General features: G+C 40.1%; 1 protein-coding gene across 3 annotated transcripts in view; it reads left to right on the top strand.

The window, feature by feature from the left end:
* The window catches only part of ADAMTS6 (ADAM metallopeptidase with thrombospondin type 1 motif 6), a 308,640-nt gene that overhangs the window by 192,158 nt on the left and 97,945 nt on the right, over positions 1-18,537 (top strand). For 2 of the 3 annotated variants that reach the window (XR_012782832.1, XM_075541084.1), the window contains exons 13-14: positions 4,494-4,639; positions 6,883-6,946. The exons of the other annotated variant lie outside the window; for it this stretch is intronic. Coding sequence is in view for 1 of the 2 variants with exons in the window: in XM_075541084.1 (XP_075397199.1) it covers positions 4,494-4,639; positions 6,883-6,946 (210 nt within the window). In the remaining variant the exon portion in view is untranslated. The remainder of the gene's footprint in view (positions 1-4,493; positions 4,640-6,882; positions 6,947-18,537) is intronic. 3 annotated transcript variants of the gene reach the window in all.

The raw sequence follows: 18,537 nt of genomic DNA, 5'->3' as shown, positions 1-18,537 counted from the left end.
ATATTTCAATGAAATTTTCCACAAAGTTTTTCAAGTCCCTGTATCTAGGAGCCCAGGTGGTGTAGTGGTTTTGCATCGGGCTGTTGTTAGCATGCTCGGCTGTTCGAAACCACCAGCAGTTTTGTGGGAGACAGGCTGGGATTGCTACTCCCTGACACAGGTACAGTCTCAGAAACCCCCAGCATTGGCTCGGTGACAGTGAGATGGTTTGGGAGGACACAGCTATAACGAGCTGTATAGGCATTGCGACTGAACCCCGTGACCTGAAGGGCCAAGTGTTTCTCTCGAAATATTTAGATCGATTGGCAAAGCACAGGACATATAGGTAATGGTCTATTTCCTAGTCTGGTGAGTTGCATCTTGGATATTCAAAGCTTGTAAGCAGCCATTTAAGAACCACCGATTGATCTCTTCCTACCTGGAGATAAGAGAATAAAAAAGAAGGAAGAGGAGGAGGCGGAGGAGGGGAATAATCAATCTAGGAGAGAAGGGACAATCAAGAGATCAAATGATGTCCTCTATTTGGTAAATCTGTTGCATAAAACCTCTTTAAAGTGTTGAAAAACAAGGATGCTCCTTTGAGGACTAAGGTGTGTCTGACCCAAGCCGATGTATATTCTATAGCCTCATATGTCTGTCAAAGTCGGACCATGAGTAAGGAAGATTGAAGAATCGATGCATTTGAATGGTGGCCCTGGCGAGGAATATGAAGATTACCATGGATTGCCAGACGAACAAGCAAATCTGTCTTGGAAACAACTAGAGCCAGAATTCTCCTTAGAGGCAGGATGATGAGACTTGTATAGTCAAATGTACAGTTCTATTATTAAATACCTGGAAACCCACATTAGTCAGGAATCATGTGACCTGCACAAATTCGTTTTTTCCCTGAAAAAGACAAAGAATGAAATATTTTCTCCAGAAATCCTGGGGAGAGTCAAAGAAGTTTGAAATAGCATATACTTGCGGCTATTTTTTTTTTAATCTCTAGAGGTACTTTGTATTTTATGTTACACAAACAATCCATTGAAGTTTATTGGAATATTCTTTAATGTCTTCAAATAGACAATCCTGTACCATTCATTTACTTTCCCCCAGTGATTTTTTGGGGTATATTTTTGCACAGATAATTTCTTTCCTTTTAGTGAGTCAGTTTGAGCAAATCAGCAATATTTCTGGTATCTTTAGTTTATGATATCTCCATATTGAAAAGATGAATTGTGTAGACCACAGGAATGCTGACATTCCCCTCAGCTTTAGATGAAGCAAAAAAACAAATATAAAATTACATAAATCAAGTTTTAATGTTATTTAAAATAAGTAATTTTAAGTTTCCCACTTGAGAAAGGGGCAGAATTTAAGATTAACGACTTTGGAATTTTTCGGGAGCATGTGTTACCATTAATTGAAATCAATGAAAAAAATCATTAATTACTTGGCAGCACTGCCTTACTCCATTACTCACATAGGAAAATAGACACAGGCATATATAATTTCTTCTGTGCAACTCCAGGTAGTGAAACAGATGTAAAGCTGGTGTTTTGTTGGCTCACTGTGGAGATTTTTGTGTACGCACCGCCCCAAACCCACTGCAATCAAGTCGATTCCGACGCACAGTGGCCCTCATTTTCAAGTGCCTCTTTCTTCAGAGGAGCAACTGGTCATCTCGAACTGCTGACCTCGTGGTTTAGTCACTCAGTGCCACCAGGGCCATTTTATGTAGTGATAAGTCTATTATAACAGTTTTCTTAAAAGAAAAAAAGACATTATAAATGTAGTTGGTCTTCAAGACCAGTAAGAAGGTAAATCTAAGACTGGCTGCTGGAACATTCTCTCTCTCTCTCTCTCTCTCTCTCTCTCTCTCTCTCTCTCTCTCTCTCTCTCTCTCTCTCTCTCTTTCTCTCTCTCTCAGGCGTATCACCAGCAACGGTGCTCCTAGAGTGTTTATTATATTACTGACCCAGCCAACCACTTGTCTCATCATTTTAGATACAGGATTATCCCTGTCTTCATGATGATCTTCATTGTCCACAACTTATTATGTAGCTTAATAGTCTTTGTATATGAACAGTTATTCAGCTTAGGAATAGAGTGTTCTTGGTAAATAACCAACTAAAATTTGACCCCGGCTTCCCTAAATTTACCCCGGCTTCTCTAAGTTTTAGGAGACAATAGATACTTGTTGAAGATCCTCCTAAGAAGTCATTTGTGTTGTCTTAGCTACCAACATATTCACTGAGTACTAATGACATGCTAGCGACCTAGGAAAGGCAGATAGATTTGGGTCTTTTCATCCTCTGATATATCCAGTTCCTTCCTCCCATGTACTAACCCGAACAGGAGCATTGCATAATTTAGCTAGTGTCTTCCTTCGGTCTATGCATTTATGTTGCCTGTCTACGGCAATCGAGGCATTCACTGTTCAAACAGAACATTCCTTTGATGACAAGGATGTTCTACGTCTGTTCTGTCAAACCTGGTGGCCACGAGCCACTTCTGACTATCAAAACAGCAAACAAGAAACTGGTGGTGCAAGTCAATCCAAAGTCCTGGTGAGCCCATTTTCTTTTTTGGGCAGAGTGAATTTTCACTCTACAGGGATATCTAGATGTGACTTCGTGGAGGCAGATGGTCAGGCCTCTCTTCTGAGGTGCCTCTGGGTGACTCTACTTACACTCATTTGATTATCAGTGGAACCCAGAAATGTGGCTAGTGGGTCCAAGAAGCTAAAATTGGATTACACTTCAATTTAAATAAATGTGTGGTTCACGGCTGTTATATTGAATAGCACAGGAATGGTTTTAGTCTACGTGCTTTTGTATTCTAATGATAATGAGAAACAAACAATAAAGATATACTTTTGAAATAAGAGAAGTCGTGACCTGTCGCATTGCGTGGTGTGAGGGAGCTCAGTGGGCGGAAGTCACCGTTAGGACTTCTTCAGAACATTGTTGTCCAGCATTCTCTGATAGTGGCACTGCACCTGAGACGGAGGAGCTGTTGTTTGTGGCTGTGGAGTCTGTTCAGACCCATGACGTAAGGAACCATATGAGGAGTATTCCCAGAAGTGTCAGCAAATAGAAGTACGTTAGGGAAGGGGTAAGCGTATGTATTCAAAACTGGAAGAAGGCTGCTGGCGAGTCGGAAGTCGTCAGGTCCCGGGGAAAATAAGGCTGAAGCGGGCTAGCTCACAAAGGCCATAAATGCCCACAGTTAAGGGCAGTCGGAAACCATTGCGTTCTAACAAGCAAACATGCTGGAATAAGATATTAAAAACAAATCTCTGAAAGCCTTCTGGAGAATGGGTGGTAGAAAGAAGCGGAGGCAGGGTAGCCAAGTGAGAAACGCTTCCACGTGACCCGCTTTGTCTAGGATGGTAACGGTGGTGGTGAAAAGTCAATGAATTCAGGGTCTATCTTAAGAGCAGAACCAACAAAGTTGATGGTAGAACTAGTATAACAAACGGGCCGCTTGTCAAGCGTCACACGATAATCTCTATGCATTTTAATATAAAGTTGAAATTTTATTTCACAACCTAACATAGATGACACTTTCAATTCTAATAACCATGCTACCTGTTGTTATTGCTCTAAACATGGCTTCATAGCATCCTAGTATAACATTTGTTGAAGTTATAATTCAGAAAATGGCACCAATAAAAGTCTGCACATGCTACCCCCTCCCCATTTTTTTCTTTTAAGACTCATTTTGCCATATTCTGTGAATAAGATTTATCATGCTTGAGTTATGAGCTGATTATGCAATGGCAGTGTCTCTGCAAATTATTCCTGGCTTTCCACTTATGCACAGTACGTGTGGTTTATTGCAGAGTCAAGCTGAGCACAATTCCAGTACACATGTTCCTGCAGGGGCCATACACATGGCTTGTCAGTGTATATAAGGGTTTTTTTGTACCCAGTCCCTTGTGTCTTGGCATTACTTTTATTATGTCTGCAGAGCTCGGGGAGATGAAATGCCTCAACACATTCTTTTACTATTGTAGTCTCAACCAGTCTTTTCTTTTCTTTCTTTCTTTTTTTTTAAAAGAAAAAGCAATTACCATCATAAAAATTCCTTACTGGGGAACTTTCCATATTGCGTTATCATTCCATGAGTCTAATAATAGTGGAATATAAAGAAAAAAATGTGAACTGCTTAAATATCTGAAAAAGATTTTTGAGGTCTTAGTTACCTTTATAATGAGAAACACTAAAACCCTGGAGGAGGAGAACCAAAGAAAAAGAAGCAAGGTTGGTCTTTGAAAACTTTTGGTCCGTGTTAGAGATCTCTAACTCGTGGTCTGGCTAAAGAGAACTTGCATATCACATGCACCTTTACCAGTGTCTAAACACAGCTGAAGAAGGATCTGTCTGCTATCTATTGGGAGATTGCTAATGCCTATAATTGGCCATTGCCTGACCTTTATGTATTTCTATCCTGGTAGCCCTCTCTGCCCGAAAGCTAACTCTTGTGTTTTCTGTGAAATCTTACAGTGGTGCTATCAGGGCGATTGTGTTCCTTTTGGCACTTGGCCCCAGAACATAGATGGGGGCTGGGGTCCCTGGTCACTATGGGGAGAGTGCAGCAGGACCTGCGGGGGAGGCGTCTCCTCATCCCTAAGACACTGTGACAGTCCAGCGTAAGTAGCTAAAGTAAGCCGGAGCCAACAAAAAGACACAGTTGGAAATGATTCAAAGCTGTGGTTTCACATGTTATCTGTAAAAACGTTTCACTCATGAGCCAAGCGCTTGTCTTCAGAATAAGCAATAGGCGCGGGCAAGTGGAGGAGCCTCGTTAGCCTTTCTTTCCCTCCCTCTCCCTTTACCATGTAACTAAACAGAGACCAGGCAAAGACAAAAAAAGAAGAAGAAGAAAGAAAAGCAAAGCATTGTGGATCTATCCCAGGTAGAGCCAGACTTTTAATCTAGTAATAATCAGATAGATTTCCTTCTCCAAAATCTATTGAATTATGGATGAATCAAGTCTGGTCTTAGCTACATTACCACTATTCCCTGGAGAGCTAAAGTCTTTTCACATGTCACATAAAATTATTACTGCTACATTAGTATTAAAAGGACCAATGAGAGCACTTCAAGGATTGAAATGCCTTGATTCGCATCACAAATCACAATGAAAAGAATACTGCCCATGTGTTAAAATAGTTTCCATTCACATGCCCCCATTAATCATCTTGCGAGCGGCCTCCACTTTTCTCCCCATGACTGCTTTATGCAGGTGAGACTGCGCCTCTCCCACCACTCTTCCCTCCAGCCAGAGCCCCCCTGGCCCACGGCCCAGCTCCGTCAGTATTCTTTACTAGGGGCATTGAATCTTCCTCCCAGCAAATGCCTGTTGCGGGGACAGGTCCTCCAGTTAAGCATCCCAGTCCTCCCCTAGACGAAAGTCCCTTAGCTGCTGCAGGTCAAGCACTTCCATTTTTGTCTAAAGAAGCATAGGTTGACGGCCCTTTTTTCTAGGTTGATTTTGGATGCTGAAGGATATTATAATATCCCTTTGGTTCTCCCCACCTGGCCCCCCCTCCCCCCATCCCTGGTTATGCAAAAGATTCTTGGTTTTGTTGTTTCTCTCAGGACCCTACAAGGATAGGTAATCTGGCCTTCTTTTCTACCTTTTTTATAGCTTGAAAAGCTTTGCCTTTATATTGGTTCAGTATCCCCATCCTCCCATTTGTACTGGTCACTACCTTCTTGCTAATGAAGCACATTGTTACCCAACTCACGTGACATGGGGCCTGAAGCCCAATCATGCTGCAGCCAGCCCCGCCGCCCCCGTTTTTGTCTGATCAGCCCATTTCTATCGAGCTGGTTCACCATAGGCCGCTTGCTCTCCTGGCCTAGACTCAGTTTTCCTGGGCACTTAAAATACATACTTTAATGGAACTTTTAATTATCCCATTGATACGATTGGACCAAAAAGATAATCAAGGTTTGCGCTTTAAAAAACAAGTTCAGAAGAAATTGCCCGAGTTCAATTGTAAATTAATCATCAAACATACAGCATAGCACTAGCAATCCCATATATGAGGCAATGGTCTGGATCTTTCAAAAAGATGAAATTATTTGCTTTGTCAGTGTTTATATTCAAAAGTACTATGCCCAGATAAAGCATAGAGCCTTCTCTCATGTTACATACTTTAAAGATTAATTTGTGAAAATCACATATTTGACATTTTTCTTACTTTCTCATAAATGCATGTTTTCCAAAATACTTATATTATGCAAAGCCATCTGATTTTTAGATGTTGTTTTTTAAAAAGCTAACAATATTTGAAATGAGATAGAAATTCATTTCTGCAGTATTTACTCTGAATTCAAGAGAGTTTAGTGTTTTCTTTTTGCTACCAGTTGGAGGAAAAGAAAATTTTCCATTTCCTACTTGGTGAACACAACACAAGATTAGGATTTTGTGGAATAGAATCAAATGGCTTTTCATTATAAATAAGTGTTGTTTGTGTTTTTGTTCTGTGGGAGAAAGATGTGGCAGTCTGCTTCCATAACTGTACAGCCTTGGGAATCCTATGGGGCAGTTCTACTCTGTCCTGAGTCAGACTCGCCTCCACGGTAGTAAATGGGTTACTAAAATAATTAGAAAAAGACATTAATTTAATTGAATTTTCTTAAGTAAGTCAATCATAACAATGAAGAGATCTCTAAAGTTACTTAATAAATCACCTTAATTTTTATTATCAACAACTATAATTATTAATGCTAGCAATCACCGGTCTGATTATTTTAATAGTTAATAAACATGTCAGAGCTTATGTTTTCTAAATGTAAACTTTAGTCATTTTTTGGTAAAGGGAAATATATACTATTTATGTGCATAGATAGAGTCACATGTTAAATGAAATGTTTTTTTCAGACCTTCAGGAGGTGGAAAATATTGCCTTGGGGAAAGGAAGCGGTATCGCTCCTGTAACACAGATGTAAGTAAAACCAAAGTCTGCTATGAAAAATCAACTTACTTTCCCCCTAGAGCAGGGAAATGTTTAAAATTGCAAGCTATTTGATCAGAAATCCATGTGTGTGAGGAGTCACATGCATTTTAAAAATACGACGTACTTGGGCTCCATCCATTCCATGAACAAAGGTCAAGGGGACACGCTGGGACTAGGTGTAAGTGCACGCTCCTCCAAGAGGTACAAAGAGAGAGCACACACAGTCAGGCTGTGTCTGTATAACACTAAAAAACTCACCGTTGCTATCTTTCTTGGATCCCCTAATATGAATCTTGTGTCCTGATCCCATTTTAGTTCAGCACTATTAGAAGTCTTAGACTCCCAAATAATCCCTCATCTTTTCTCATCCTATCCAACATCTCTCCATACCCCTTCTTCTATTTCCCATGCCTCCCTGGCTACTAGAACTCCTCCTTTGTGCCCTGTGGGATTCGTGAGCTCCAAAAAACAAAAGCCAGTTCCCATGAGTCAATTCCAACTCAAGTGACTGAGAGTCGAACTGCCCCATAGGGTTTCTAAGGTTTTAGTTCGTGTGAGAAGGAGCCCTGTTCGTGCATTCATGAAAGCCCTGGGCTACTAACCAAAAGGTTGTTGGTTTAAACCCACTGCCAGCTCAGTAGAAGGAAAATGTGGCAGTCTGCTTCTGTAAAGATTTACAGCCCTGGAAATCCTATGGGACAATTCTACTCTGTGTTATAGAATCATTATGAGTTGAAATGGACTTAATGGCCACAAATCATCTTTATTTCTTTTTCTAAGTCGTTTTATTGGCATATGCTTCACGTATCATCCAATTTGATTATTCAATCACACTAAGAAGATTTTGTACAACTCATCACCACAATCAATTTCAGAACATCTTCTCATACTCAATGTTTTTAGCTCCTTCTTTCCTGCCATGCCCCTAGGCAATCCAATCACATCTCTGTAGATCCAGCTATCTTGGATTTCATATACAGAAAAGAACAACAATGATTAGACAAAACAGAAAAATCTCAATCAAAAAGAAAGCAGAAAATATTAAAAATTGAAACAACTTTAGAATGTGTCAAAAGAGAGATCAAATGACAAAGTAGGTCATTTTAACCAATGTGTTAGCCCGGGTGTGTAGACAAGCAAACCCAGTGACTCTCATATGTGTAGAAGAAAGAGCTTTATATCAAGAAGTAATTATATATCACGAAGGCATCCCAGCCCAATCCAACTCAAATCCGTAAGTCTGATGCGAGTCCATAAGTCCCTCTTCAGACTCCTGCAGCCACATGCTGGTGATACCAAAGTGTGAACTGAGAAGCAGGATGCTCACAGGCTAATGGGCGCAGAGTCACGTGGATCCAAAATTTGTGGGAGCATGGCAGGGTGCTGACAGCTCCCAGGGTCCCCAGCACCGTCCCAGCAATCAGGAAGGCAAATTGGCAGAAAGGGAGCCATTCCCAGTGTCTCTCACTCATACCAAAAGGCTTGTGACATGAAGGAGGTGTCATCAGGCTATGACTTGATTGACAGGTTGAACTCTGTCCCTAGCCAGGAGTGTGTAGTTGACATAAGGGAGCTTCTAATTACCACAACCCAACTACGGCCGCCATAACTGACTTGATAGTGCTCTCTGGGTGATAGCAGGCTGTTCACACCCCTTGACCAGGGTCAGAGGGGGGGTCACTGAGCCTTAATTCATGCAGAGACCCGGAACGCGGAGTTGGGGCTTCCATTGTCTTCCATAGTCTCCTGTAAACTGGTGGTGTACAACTTAAACTCTGATACCATTCTCTCCTTTGGATATTGATTTCATTATTTACAATCTTTGAATCACCCAGGTGAGTGTGCTTCTTTCATGTGGACTTAGCTGATACCTCATGTAGATGGCTGCTTAGTTTAGGACAAACCTTTAAGACCCCAAGTGGTATTCTTCTTGATAGCTGGATACTACACTGTGCTATGACTCCCATATTTTCAGTGGTCTCTTCCTGAGGGTGAGTACAACCATGTCATAAGAACTAATTATTCTTGGATTGGGATTAGAATTAAACATGAGCCCAAAATCCATTCTTATGCCTATGGTTTATATACATGTCTCCGGTTCCCTTTGGAAACATCAGTATCATTTAATGATATAGAACATTATAAATCCTCTCTCGAGGACATATAGTAATTCTATTGATATTGTCAGTTATTTAGCCAGTGGTATAGAATTTAAAATGCTATCGAGAAAAGGAAAGTATACAAGTGTAGGCCAGCTTCAGACTGTAATACTCGAATTGTTGACTTGTACAGATTAAATCTTTTAAGTGGCTTGGCACTAATGAACAATCCTTAGATAGGAGAATTAGATTGCCACACCTTTCTCCTTCATAGAGAGGCTTGTAGAATCGAATCACCTGCCTTTGGGTTGGCAGGTGACTGTGACCTCTGCTCCACTATCCCAAAACAAAAAACAAACCCATTGCCATTTAGTTGATTCCAACTCGTAGTGAACCTGAAGGGCAGAGGAGAGCTGCCTTATGGGGGCGTCAGGGCGGTGGACCTTTATAAATGGAGACTGCTACATCTTTTCCCCATGGAGCAGCTGGTGTATTTGAATCACTGAACTATTGGTTAGCAGTCAAGTGCTTTAACCCTGGTGCTACCAGGGCTCCTTAAATCCCTCTATTTGACTTGAAATTTATTTATTATTTTTTTTGTCACCTTCTTGTTCTGATAAAAACCTGTTCCCTTCTCAAGAGAGTGCTTCTGCACCTGCTTTGTCTTCAGCGATCGTGTCGGGATAGGCTGGGTGCATAAGCAAATGTGGTGAAGAAAGCTGATGGTGTCTGGCTATCAAAAGATATAGAGTCTGCGGTCCTATAGGCTGGAAGATAAACAAGTGGCCATATAACTGAGAAACAACAAAGCCCACATGGAAGAAGCACACCAGCCTGTGAGATCACAAGGCATGGAAGGCATCAGGTATCAGGCATCAAAGACCAAAGAAAAAAAATCATAGCATTATGAATAAGGGGGAGTGCAGAGTGGGGACCCAAGGCACATCTGCAGGAAACTGGACATCCCCTTGCAGAAGGGAAGTGGGGAGGAGTCAACCCAGTCAGGGTGCAGTATAGCAATGATGAAAAATAGAATTTTCCTCTAGTTCTTGAATGCTTCCTCCCCACCACTACCATGATCCCAATTCTACCTTACAATTTCGGCTTAACAGAGGATGCACACTGGTACAGATAGGAACTGGAAACACAGGGAATCCAGGATAGATGAACCCCTAAAGACCAGTGGTGAGAGTGGTGATAATGGGAGGGTGGCGGGAAGGTGAGGGAGAAAGGGGGAAAAGATTACAAGGATCTACATATAACCTCCTCCCTGGAGGACAGGCAGTGGAGAAGTGGGTGAAGGGTGATGTTGAACGGTGTAAGATATGAAAAAATAATGATAATTTATAAATTATCAACGGTTTATGGGGGAGGGGGAGTAGAGAGAGATGGTAAAAATGAGGAGCTGGTATCAAGGGCTCAATTAGAAAGCAAATGTTTTGAGAATGATGAAGGAAACAAATACACAAAAATGGACACAATGTATGTATGTATGATTGTAATAAGAGTTGTATGAGCCCCCAATAAAATATTTTTTTTAAAAAAAAGAGAGAATGCTTCTTCTGAAACCCTCTACAGTGAGGCCTGCTATTTAACCCTTGAACAATGGCCTAGAAATGGGTCATCATTCTGGTTTCTTGTTACTCCTGATTGTCCTGCACTTTCACCTCTCAAATGTTTCAAACCAAAATCACTGCCATGAGTTGATGCCAACTTATAGTGACCTTGTAGGACAGGGAAGAATTGCCCCTGAGGGTTTCCAAGGCTGTAACTCTTTATGGGAATAGAAATCCTCATCTTTCTCCTGCTCTCAAATGCTTCTCCTGCCTTAATTTTCGGTGATTCAAATGAAAGTCCACATGACTATTCCTACATCTTCCTATATTTTTACATTAGCATACAAAAATATGCATAAAGTTTTCATATATATATATATTTGTTTAAGATCATCCAATAATGGTTGCAGCAGTACATTGACAGAGAACTTCCAGAATTTCAGACTGGATGCAGAAGAGGATGTGGAACAAGTAATATCATTGCTGTTGTCCTGGCTCAAAGCAGAGAATACCAAACAGATGGTTTATTGCCTATGCAAAGACATTCAACTATGTGGACCATAAAAAGCTATGTATAATCTTGAGAAGAATGGGAATTCCAGAACACTTTGCTGTGCTCATGAGGAACTTGAACATGGATCAGGACATAGTTTTGTAAACAGAACAAGAAAATACTGCATGGTTTAAAATCAGGAGAGGTGTGCATATAGGATTGTATTCTGTCACCATACTTGTTCAATGTAGATGCTGAGCAAATCAATAGAGAAGCTGACTTATATGAAGAAGAACGTGACATCAGGATTAGGGGATGGCTTATGAACAACTTGAGATATGCAGATAACACAACCCAGGTTGTTGAAAGTGAAGAACACTGGAAACGCTTACTGGTGAAGATCAGGGATTGCAACCTTAAGTAGGGATTACAGTGGAATGTAAAGAAAGCCCAAATCCTCACAGTTGAACTACTAGGTAACATCAAGAGCAATGGAGAAAAAGATGAAGTTGTCAAGGATTATGTCTTGCTTGGCTCCATAATCAATGATCACAGGAGCACAAAGCACCAGTCAAGATATCAAAAAACATGTTGCATTTGGTAAATGTGATGCATAAAACCTTTAAAGAGTATTGAAAAGTAAGGATGCTACTTTGAGGACTAAGATGGACCTGATCCAAGCCATGGCATTTTCTATCACCTCAAATGCCTGTGAAAGTTAAACATTGACCAAAGAAGTCTGAAGAAGACTTGATGCATTCTAATTGTGGTGTTTGAGAAGAACATTGAGAGTACCATGGACTGCTAAAGGACAAACTGATTTTTCTTGAAAGAAGTGAGGATGGCTTCATCTTTCTGTCATGAAGTGGCTGACAGGTGGGCTTAATAGCCCAATATTTGACCCACTACACCACCAGGCCTCCGTTTGTGTTCAAATAGCTAAATAGAAAGATAATGGTATGCCCAGTTTGGGTTCTTTGTCCTACATGGTCTGTTCTTAGTCTGGGAGCTCTGCTGAAACCTGTTCCCCCTGGGTGAGCCTGCTGGCACTTGAAATACCAGTGACATCGCTCCCAGCATCACAGCAACACACACAAGCCACCACAGTTTGACAAACTGACAGGCAAATGGTGAATTAAAAACAAGTGGTGCACTAAGGTAAGGACAGACAAGGAAGATAAACTTGGCCCCCCACTTTGGAGGGAGAAGCAACTGTAAACTTTATGCGTAGTTTGGAAGTACTGCCTAATACCGAAAGCCTAAACTAATGAAGCAGAGTGTTGTTGGAGACGCTGCTGAATAGGCCCCTCAGGTCTGAGGACACTTGACACATGACTGAAGAGGAGACGGTTCCTTGGAAGGAAGGTGACCATGGTGACATGAGTCCTGGAAAGCTTTTGGGATGGAGACTTCGGGATCTTCATTTCCCGATGGGATATGACTCAAGGTAAAGAAAAACTGTTGCAAAAATCTTCTAATGATTGTTACTTGGAATGTGTGGTATGAATTTTGGAATACTGGAAGAGGTCAAAATGAGATGGAGTGCATGAGCTGAAATGGACTGTTATTGACCATTTTGAATCAGAAAATCATATGATTTACTATGTTGGGAATAACACAATCAAGAGGAATGGCGTGGCAACATTCATTGTTAGAAAGGACCTTGCTAAATCCGTGATGAGGAATATATGTGATTGGATTATATCTATCGGCCATCAAGAAAATCCAATTAATACAACTACTATTCAACTGGATACACCAACCACAAAAGCTAATCATGAAGAAATTGAAGAACTCTACCAATGACTTCAGTGGGTAATTGATCAAACATGCAATCAAGATGCATAGAAAATTATTGGTGATTGAAATGCAAAAGTTGGAAACAAAGAGGAAGGGGTAGTAAAATATGGACTTGGTGATAGAAATGAAGCTGGAGATCACATGATAGAATTTTTCAAAACCAATGACTTGTAGATAGCAAACTCCATTTTTTCCAACAACACAAAAGGCATTATACACATCGACTTCCCCAGATGGAATACAGAGAAATCAAATTGACTACATCTATGGGATAACATGATGGAGAAGCTCAATATTAGCAGCTAAAGCTAGACCAGCATTGGACTGTGGACCAGATCATCATTTGTAAGTTCAGCATAAAGCTGAGGAAGATTAATACAAATTCACAAGAGTCAAATTATGACCTTGAGGCTAGTCCATCTGAATTTCGAGGACTCTTGACTCAAGGACAAGGTGTTTAAAGTAGCCTCACATGCATGTGAAAGTTGAACACGGAATGAAGAAGATTGAAAAAGAATCTTTAATTTGTGGTTTTGGAGAAGAACAATAAAAGTACCAGAGGCTGTTAAAAGGAGAAACTGGTCTGTATTGATATGAATAAGGAAGGCCAGAGTGTTTCTTAGGGCCAAGGATGGCAAGACTTCATCTTACATACTTAGAACATATTGTCAAGACAGACCATTCGCTGGAGAAGAACATCATGTATGTTAAAGTGGTGAAAAAGAGGAAGTCCGGCAATGTGATGGATTGGCTGCATCAGTAGAGTGAGGCACAGGAACAACTGTGTTCAGTGTTCTGTTCTGTTGTACATAGTTGTGTACATAGTTGTACTTGTTGTACGACTATGTAAAACAATAGTTTAGTTGTCTTCTCTGCTCCCTTTGGACTTCTGTGATCTTCTTGATTTTGTAAGGTAATTTTTTCTTAAAGAAAATATATTTGATATATTTTTGCTATTATTTTTTCAAATATATTTTCATATCTTTATCACCTTTCTTTGTGATCTAGCTTCAATTCCAGATATGTTAGACAACTAAATGTTTTACAACAGGTAACTGAAACATTCTTTTTTAAAATCTGCTATGGTCTGGGTCGGAGTTATCATGGGGATGCCCTGTGTCACAAATGTGTTTTGTGCGTCTGTATAACACAGCACACAACATGGTACACATGGCTCACTTGCTTAGAGGTAACTTGTGCTGCAAAAACTAGGCTGTAACTGAATGGACAACACTAAAGCTTTTACTTGTCACACGTTTTCTAGATTTATTTGGAGAGAAAGGACATCTAAGTTGCCCATCCTGCTAACTCTGTAAAGCAGACGGTTAGTGGAACAGAAGCCGACGTGAGCTGGGTTGGCATCATGGCTGTGACAATGAATGGGCTCAATCCAGCAGCAATTTTGAGCTTGGCACAGGGCTGGGCCTTTTTTTGGTTTTGTTAGGCCTGGGGTCCTTGTGAGTTGGAGCAAGAACACAACAACCAAATAGTGATTCTACTGAAGAGAATTTGTGCCACTATGTAATATAGCCAAAGAACCCTGGGGATGCCATGTTTAAGGTTTTTGGCTGTGGGAGAAAGCTGTGGCAGCCTGCTTTGGTAAGAAGATGGACCAGTGAACTCTAAGCGACAGTTGCTCTCTCTCCTGGTGTCGCTAGGCCTCAGAAGCAACTTAGCACCAAACAAGTACAGATCAAGTAGCACGTGAACTCAAACAGTACTGACACAAATGAGCAGCAGAGGAAACGGATGCCGTATATAATCCCCATCTACTCGATGGTCTTTCTTTTGCTCAGTTTGACGAGTTTCCCTGTTAGACAATATCTTAATGGGTCTGATTTTCACACGTTGCCTCATGTCTTTATAACTCAGCAAACTCAACCCTAAGCTGTTGTCTCATTTCATCTTTTTTTTTAATGGTAAGGTCCCAAGTTCTTTGTTAGGACTTATCCTTGTCTCTTCCAGTTTCTGCTAAGTGTACTGAATTTGTTATTGCTTTATTAGTATTCTGACTTTAGCTGTCTGCGTCTAACCCTATTCTTTTCCATCTACCTGACATTTGTAGTGTGAAATTTCCCACGGTGAGATTTTTCAGGAATGTGTGTATCGTATATAGAAAAAATTCCTATGTTAAAAGATCTATTTGAAGAAGTTCTCTTAGGTAGACTATATAGAAAAGCGAATTCAGTGATGTAGCACTTCGGGTGAGTTGGCTGAAGTTAAAGTAAGAAGAATCATGCAAACACTTGGAGTGAGTGTTGCTGAAGGAGCGAGCCAGGGCTACAGTGTCTTGGTCCTTTGCTCCAAAAGCACAATTGCTTAAATGTTCCTTTTCTCTGTTACCCTAGTTTCTGTTATGTGTGTGCTACCCTAACTTAAGGGATTTAAGAGGGTAGACTTTTGTCCTATCGGATTAGCCTCCTGACTAGAAAATATTTTTACCTACAAAGATATTATTAAATAACTCTGGAAGAAGGTATTACAAAAAACTTTCCAACGAGTCTGTGTCAATTTGATAGTCAAGAAATAGAAAACACTTCCTAAGTATCTCAGACTCTGTCATTTGTGTTCCAAGAACTTTTCTTGAGGCTCAAAGAGGGGGAAATACAAACAATTAATTCAGATGACCCTGGGAGCGTTTTTGTTTCAAAAGTTTTATTGACACATATTGTTCAATCACATCAAAAAGGGTTGTCCCGTCCTCACCACAATCAAGGTCAGAACATTTTTTCCATTCTTATGCTCATCATTATTAGCTCCCCATTTCCCTCCAAGCTCCCTTTCACCCCCCAAGGAGCCGTTAATCTAGTTATGGTCTCTGTAGACTTGCTTATTCTAGATTGCGTATACAGAACAACATTAAAAGAAAGAAACCAAAATTGAACACTAACAAGAACAATAATAAAGCAAAGCAGATAAACAGAAAATATTAAAAACCAGATCAAATTATAATGCTTTTACCCCATTGTTTTCCATTCATCTGACAGTTTTAGTGCAAAACTTCCCAGAAAGAAAATTTTCAGGAATGAATGTAGCCTACAGAGAATAAGTTCCTATATTAAAAATCTATTCGAAGAAGTTCTGTTATCGAGACTAAAGCACAGAAAAGAGAATTCAATGACAAAGAACGTAGGGGACATTGGTTGACGTTAAAGTAAGATTGAATAATTCCAGTTGTTAGCTTCTAGGAATACATATAAATGAAGAAAGTAAAACGGTAGGGTACATTATAAAATTCGTGGGAAAGAGAAATAGTGTAAGGCTGGAATAGGGCCAGTGCCTTACCTCTGCACCACCAGGTTTGCCCACGTACTGAAGGTGGGTCAGACATTGTGCTGTGAGCTCCAGAGTGCACAGAGTGAAGAGGAAAATGCAGTCAGCTCTAAGATCCATAAGGTCTGGTCGGCATGCTGAAAGGAGAGCTGCTCATGAAGGGGCTTCCTCAGTACTCCTCCCATGTGGACTGCTAGCCTCGCTGGATTGGATTCTAGCACACACAGGACTCCTTTTAATAAGGTTAGGTGAACAATTAGAATATAAACCAGTGTAGACCAGTTATAAAAACCAGAAAGCACAAAAATAACTCATTTCAAGTGTTTTTTATGCTCATTTAATTCCCAATATTTATTTTAAAAAGATATTATAATGAAATATTCAAACCATTGAATTAGAAAACCAAAAACAAGATGAACGACCCTCAAGGAGATGGACTGACCCAGTAGCTGCCACAATGGCAACTCGCAAGGATAACAGAGTCAAACTGTGTTGGTTCCCTAGAGCACAGAGGCTCTGTGAGTCAGAGCTGTCTCCATGGGACTAATAGGACTGACAGGTTTCGAAGAGCTCTCCAGCGGAACAGAGGCAGTGCTTCCTTCAGCTCCTCTCTGGCTTAAAACAATTTCAAGAAAAGTGGCCTACAGAGATAAAAGAGGCAACTTATAAACAGAAAATCTTCAATCACTAGAGATGTAAACATATATCAGAAAAAGGCGACTAGCTGCCACATTGGCCGACCTACTTTCAACAGCAATATAACCAACCGAGAGAGCAAAGATTATTCAGATCCCGGGCCTGGAGATGAATGATCTGCCTTAGGATGGAGTAAACATAATTTATTCCAATAAAGTACCTTTGAGTATCCTAGAAAGCCTCTAAATTCAGATGGCAAGAGTTCTTTCTTTGGCATGCACATGATGATCTCTAGGACAGAAAAGCAAGTAAAGCAAAACTGTGGTAGGAACAAAGTCTCTCTCTCTCTCTCTTTCTTTTTCTCTCTCAGCTGCTAAGAAAGTAGGAGCATTAATTAAAGACATGGAGAATTTGATAACATTTTGTCTCATTTTAAACCAGATGCTGTTTATGCCTGAGAACTTGTTATCATGAGCTAATCTTATACATACAGCGTTATGGAACTTGGGTTCAGAGGGAAGAACTTTATGGAAGTTATGATGCAAAGAGTTCGTTGCTTAGAGACACAGTTCTTAATCTTTGGATTGGTTGATTAGATCTTGGTAGTCTTACAAATATGCAAAGGTAGGCGACAACATCATTGTCTGATAGTACCATTATATGAATATTATATCCCCTTTTAAAAAATGAGGAAACTACAGCTCATCATAGATTCCCCCATAGTGATCATCTTGTGAAAGTTGTTTGCTCAGGATCTGCTCAAAAAATAAACTTTTGATAGATTAAACCTCAAGGATCATAATATGTATCATATGTACAGAACCTTATTTTTAATATCATTTTGTTGGGGACTCATACATCTGTTATCACAATCCATACATATATACATCCATTGTGTCAAGCACATTTGTACATTTGTTGCCCTCATCATTCTCAAAACATTTGCTTTGTACTTGAGCTCTTGGTATCAGCTCCTCATTTTTTCCCCTCCTTCCCCTCTCCCTCCTTCCTCATGAACCCTTGATAATTTGTAAATTATTTTGTCATATCTTATACTGTCTGACATCTCCCTTCACCCACTTTTGAGTTGGTCTTCCCCCAGGAAGGAGGTTATATGTAGATCGTATCGGTTCCCCCTTTATTTTTGTTGGCATAAAAAATGTTTTATTCCAAGGAGTTAAAACTAATATGCGGTATGTTGTGAGAGGTTAGAAACTGATGTTTACGTTGTGACTACTTTTTATTTAAAAGCGGAATTTAAAGGTTAATGTCAGGGACATTTAATTGAAGAGTTTATTTTTTTGATTTTAGTAAAGAGTATAAATATGACTATCTCAAAGTTATAAACCAATTTGTGTATCAAAGCTTCAATAAGACATGTCAGCTACTAAGAGAAGAACCTTTTTTCACATTTCTAAGAATTTTCTGGTTGCTTTGCTATTTCTCAAATGCCCCAAACAACCTTATTTTTCCTATTTGCTTACCTGTTTGATCCTATGACCAGGATAAAACTTCTGATAAACAGAACAAACAAACAATAACCTGCAGTTCCTCCCCAAGTTGGATGGTAAATCACATTGCTCTCCACCCCCCCCCTTTTTTTTGGTCAAGAACTAAGATCCCTTAACATTTTCCCAACATTTTATTAGGACCTAGTCCATTCACCATACCATTCTATAGTTCATTCATAACAAGCAGTTTTGTACAATCGCTACCACAATC

This window comes from Tenrec ecaudatus, chromosome 2, assembly GCF_050624435.1.
Source record: "Tenrec ecaudatus isolate mTenEca1 chromosome 2, mTenEca1.hap1, whole genome shotgun sequence".
Lineage (NCBI taxonomy): Eukaryota > Metazoa > Chordata > Mammalia > Afrosoricida > Tenrecidae > Tenrec > Tenrec ecaudatus.
Note: the sequence above shows the minus strand (reverse complement) of the source record. Positions and strands in the feature narration are given on the sequence as shown.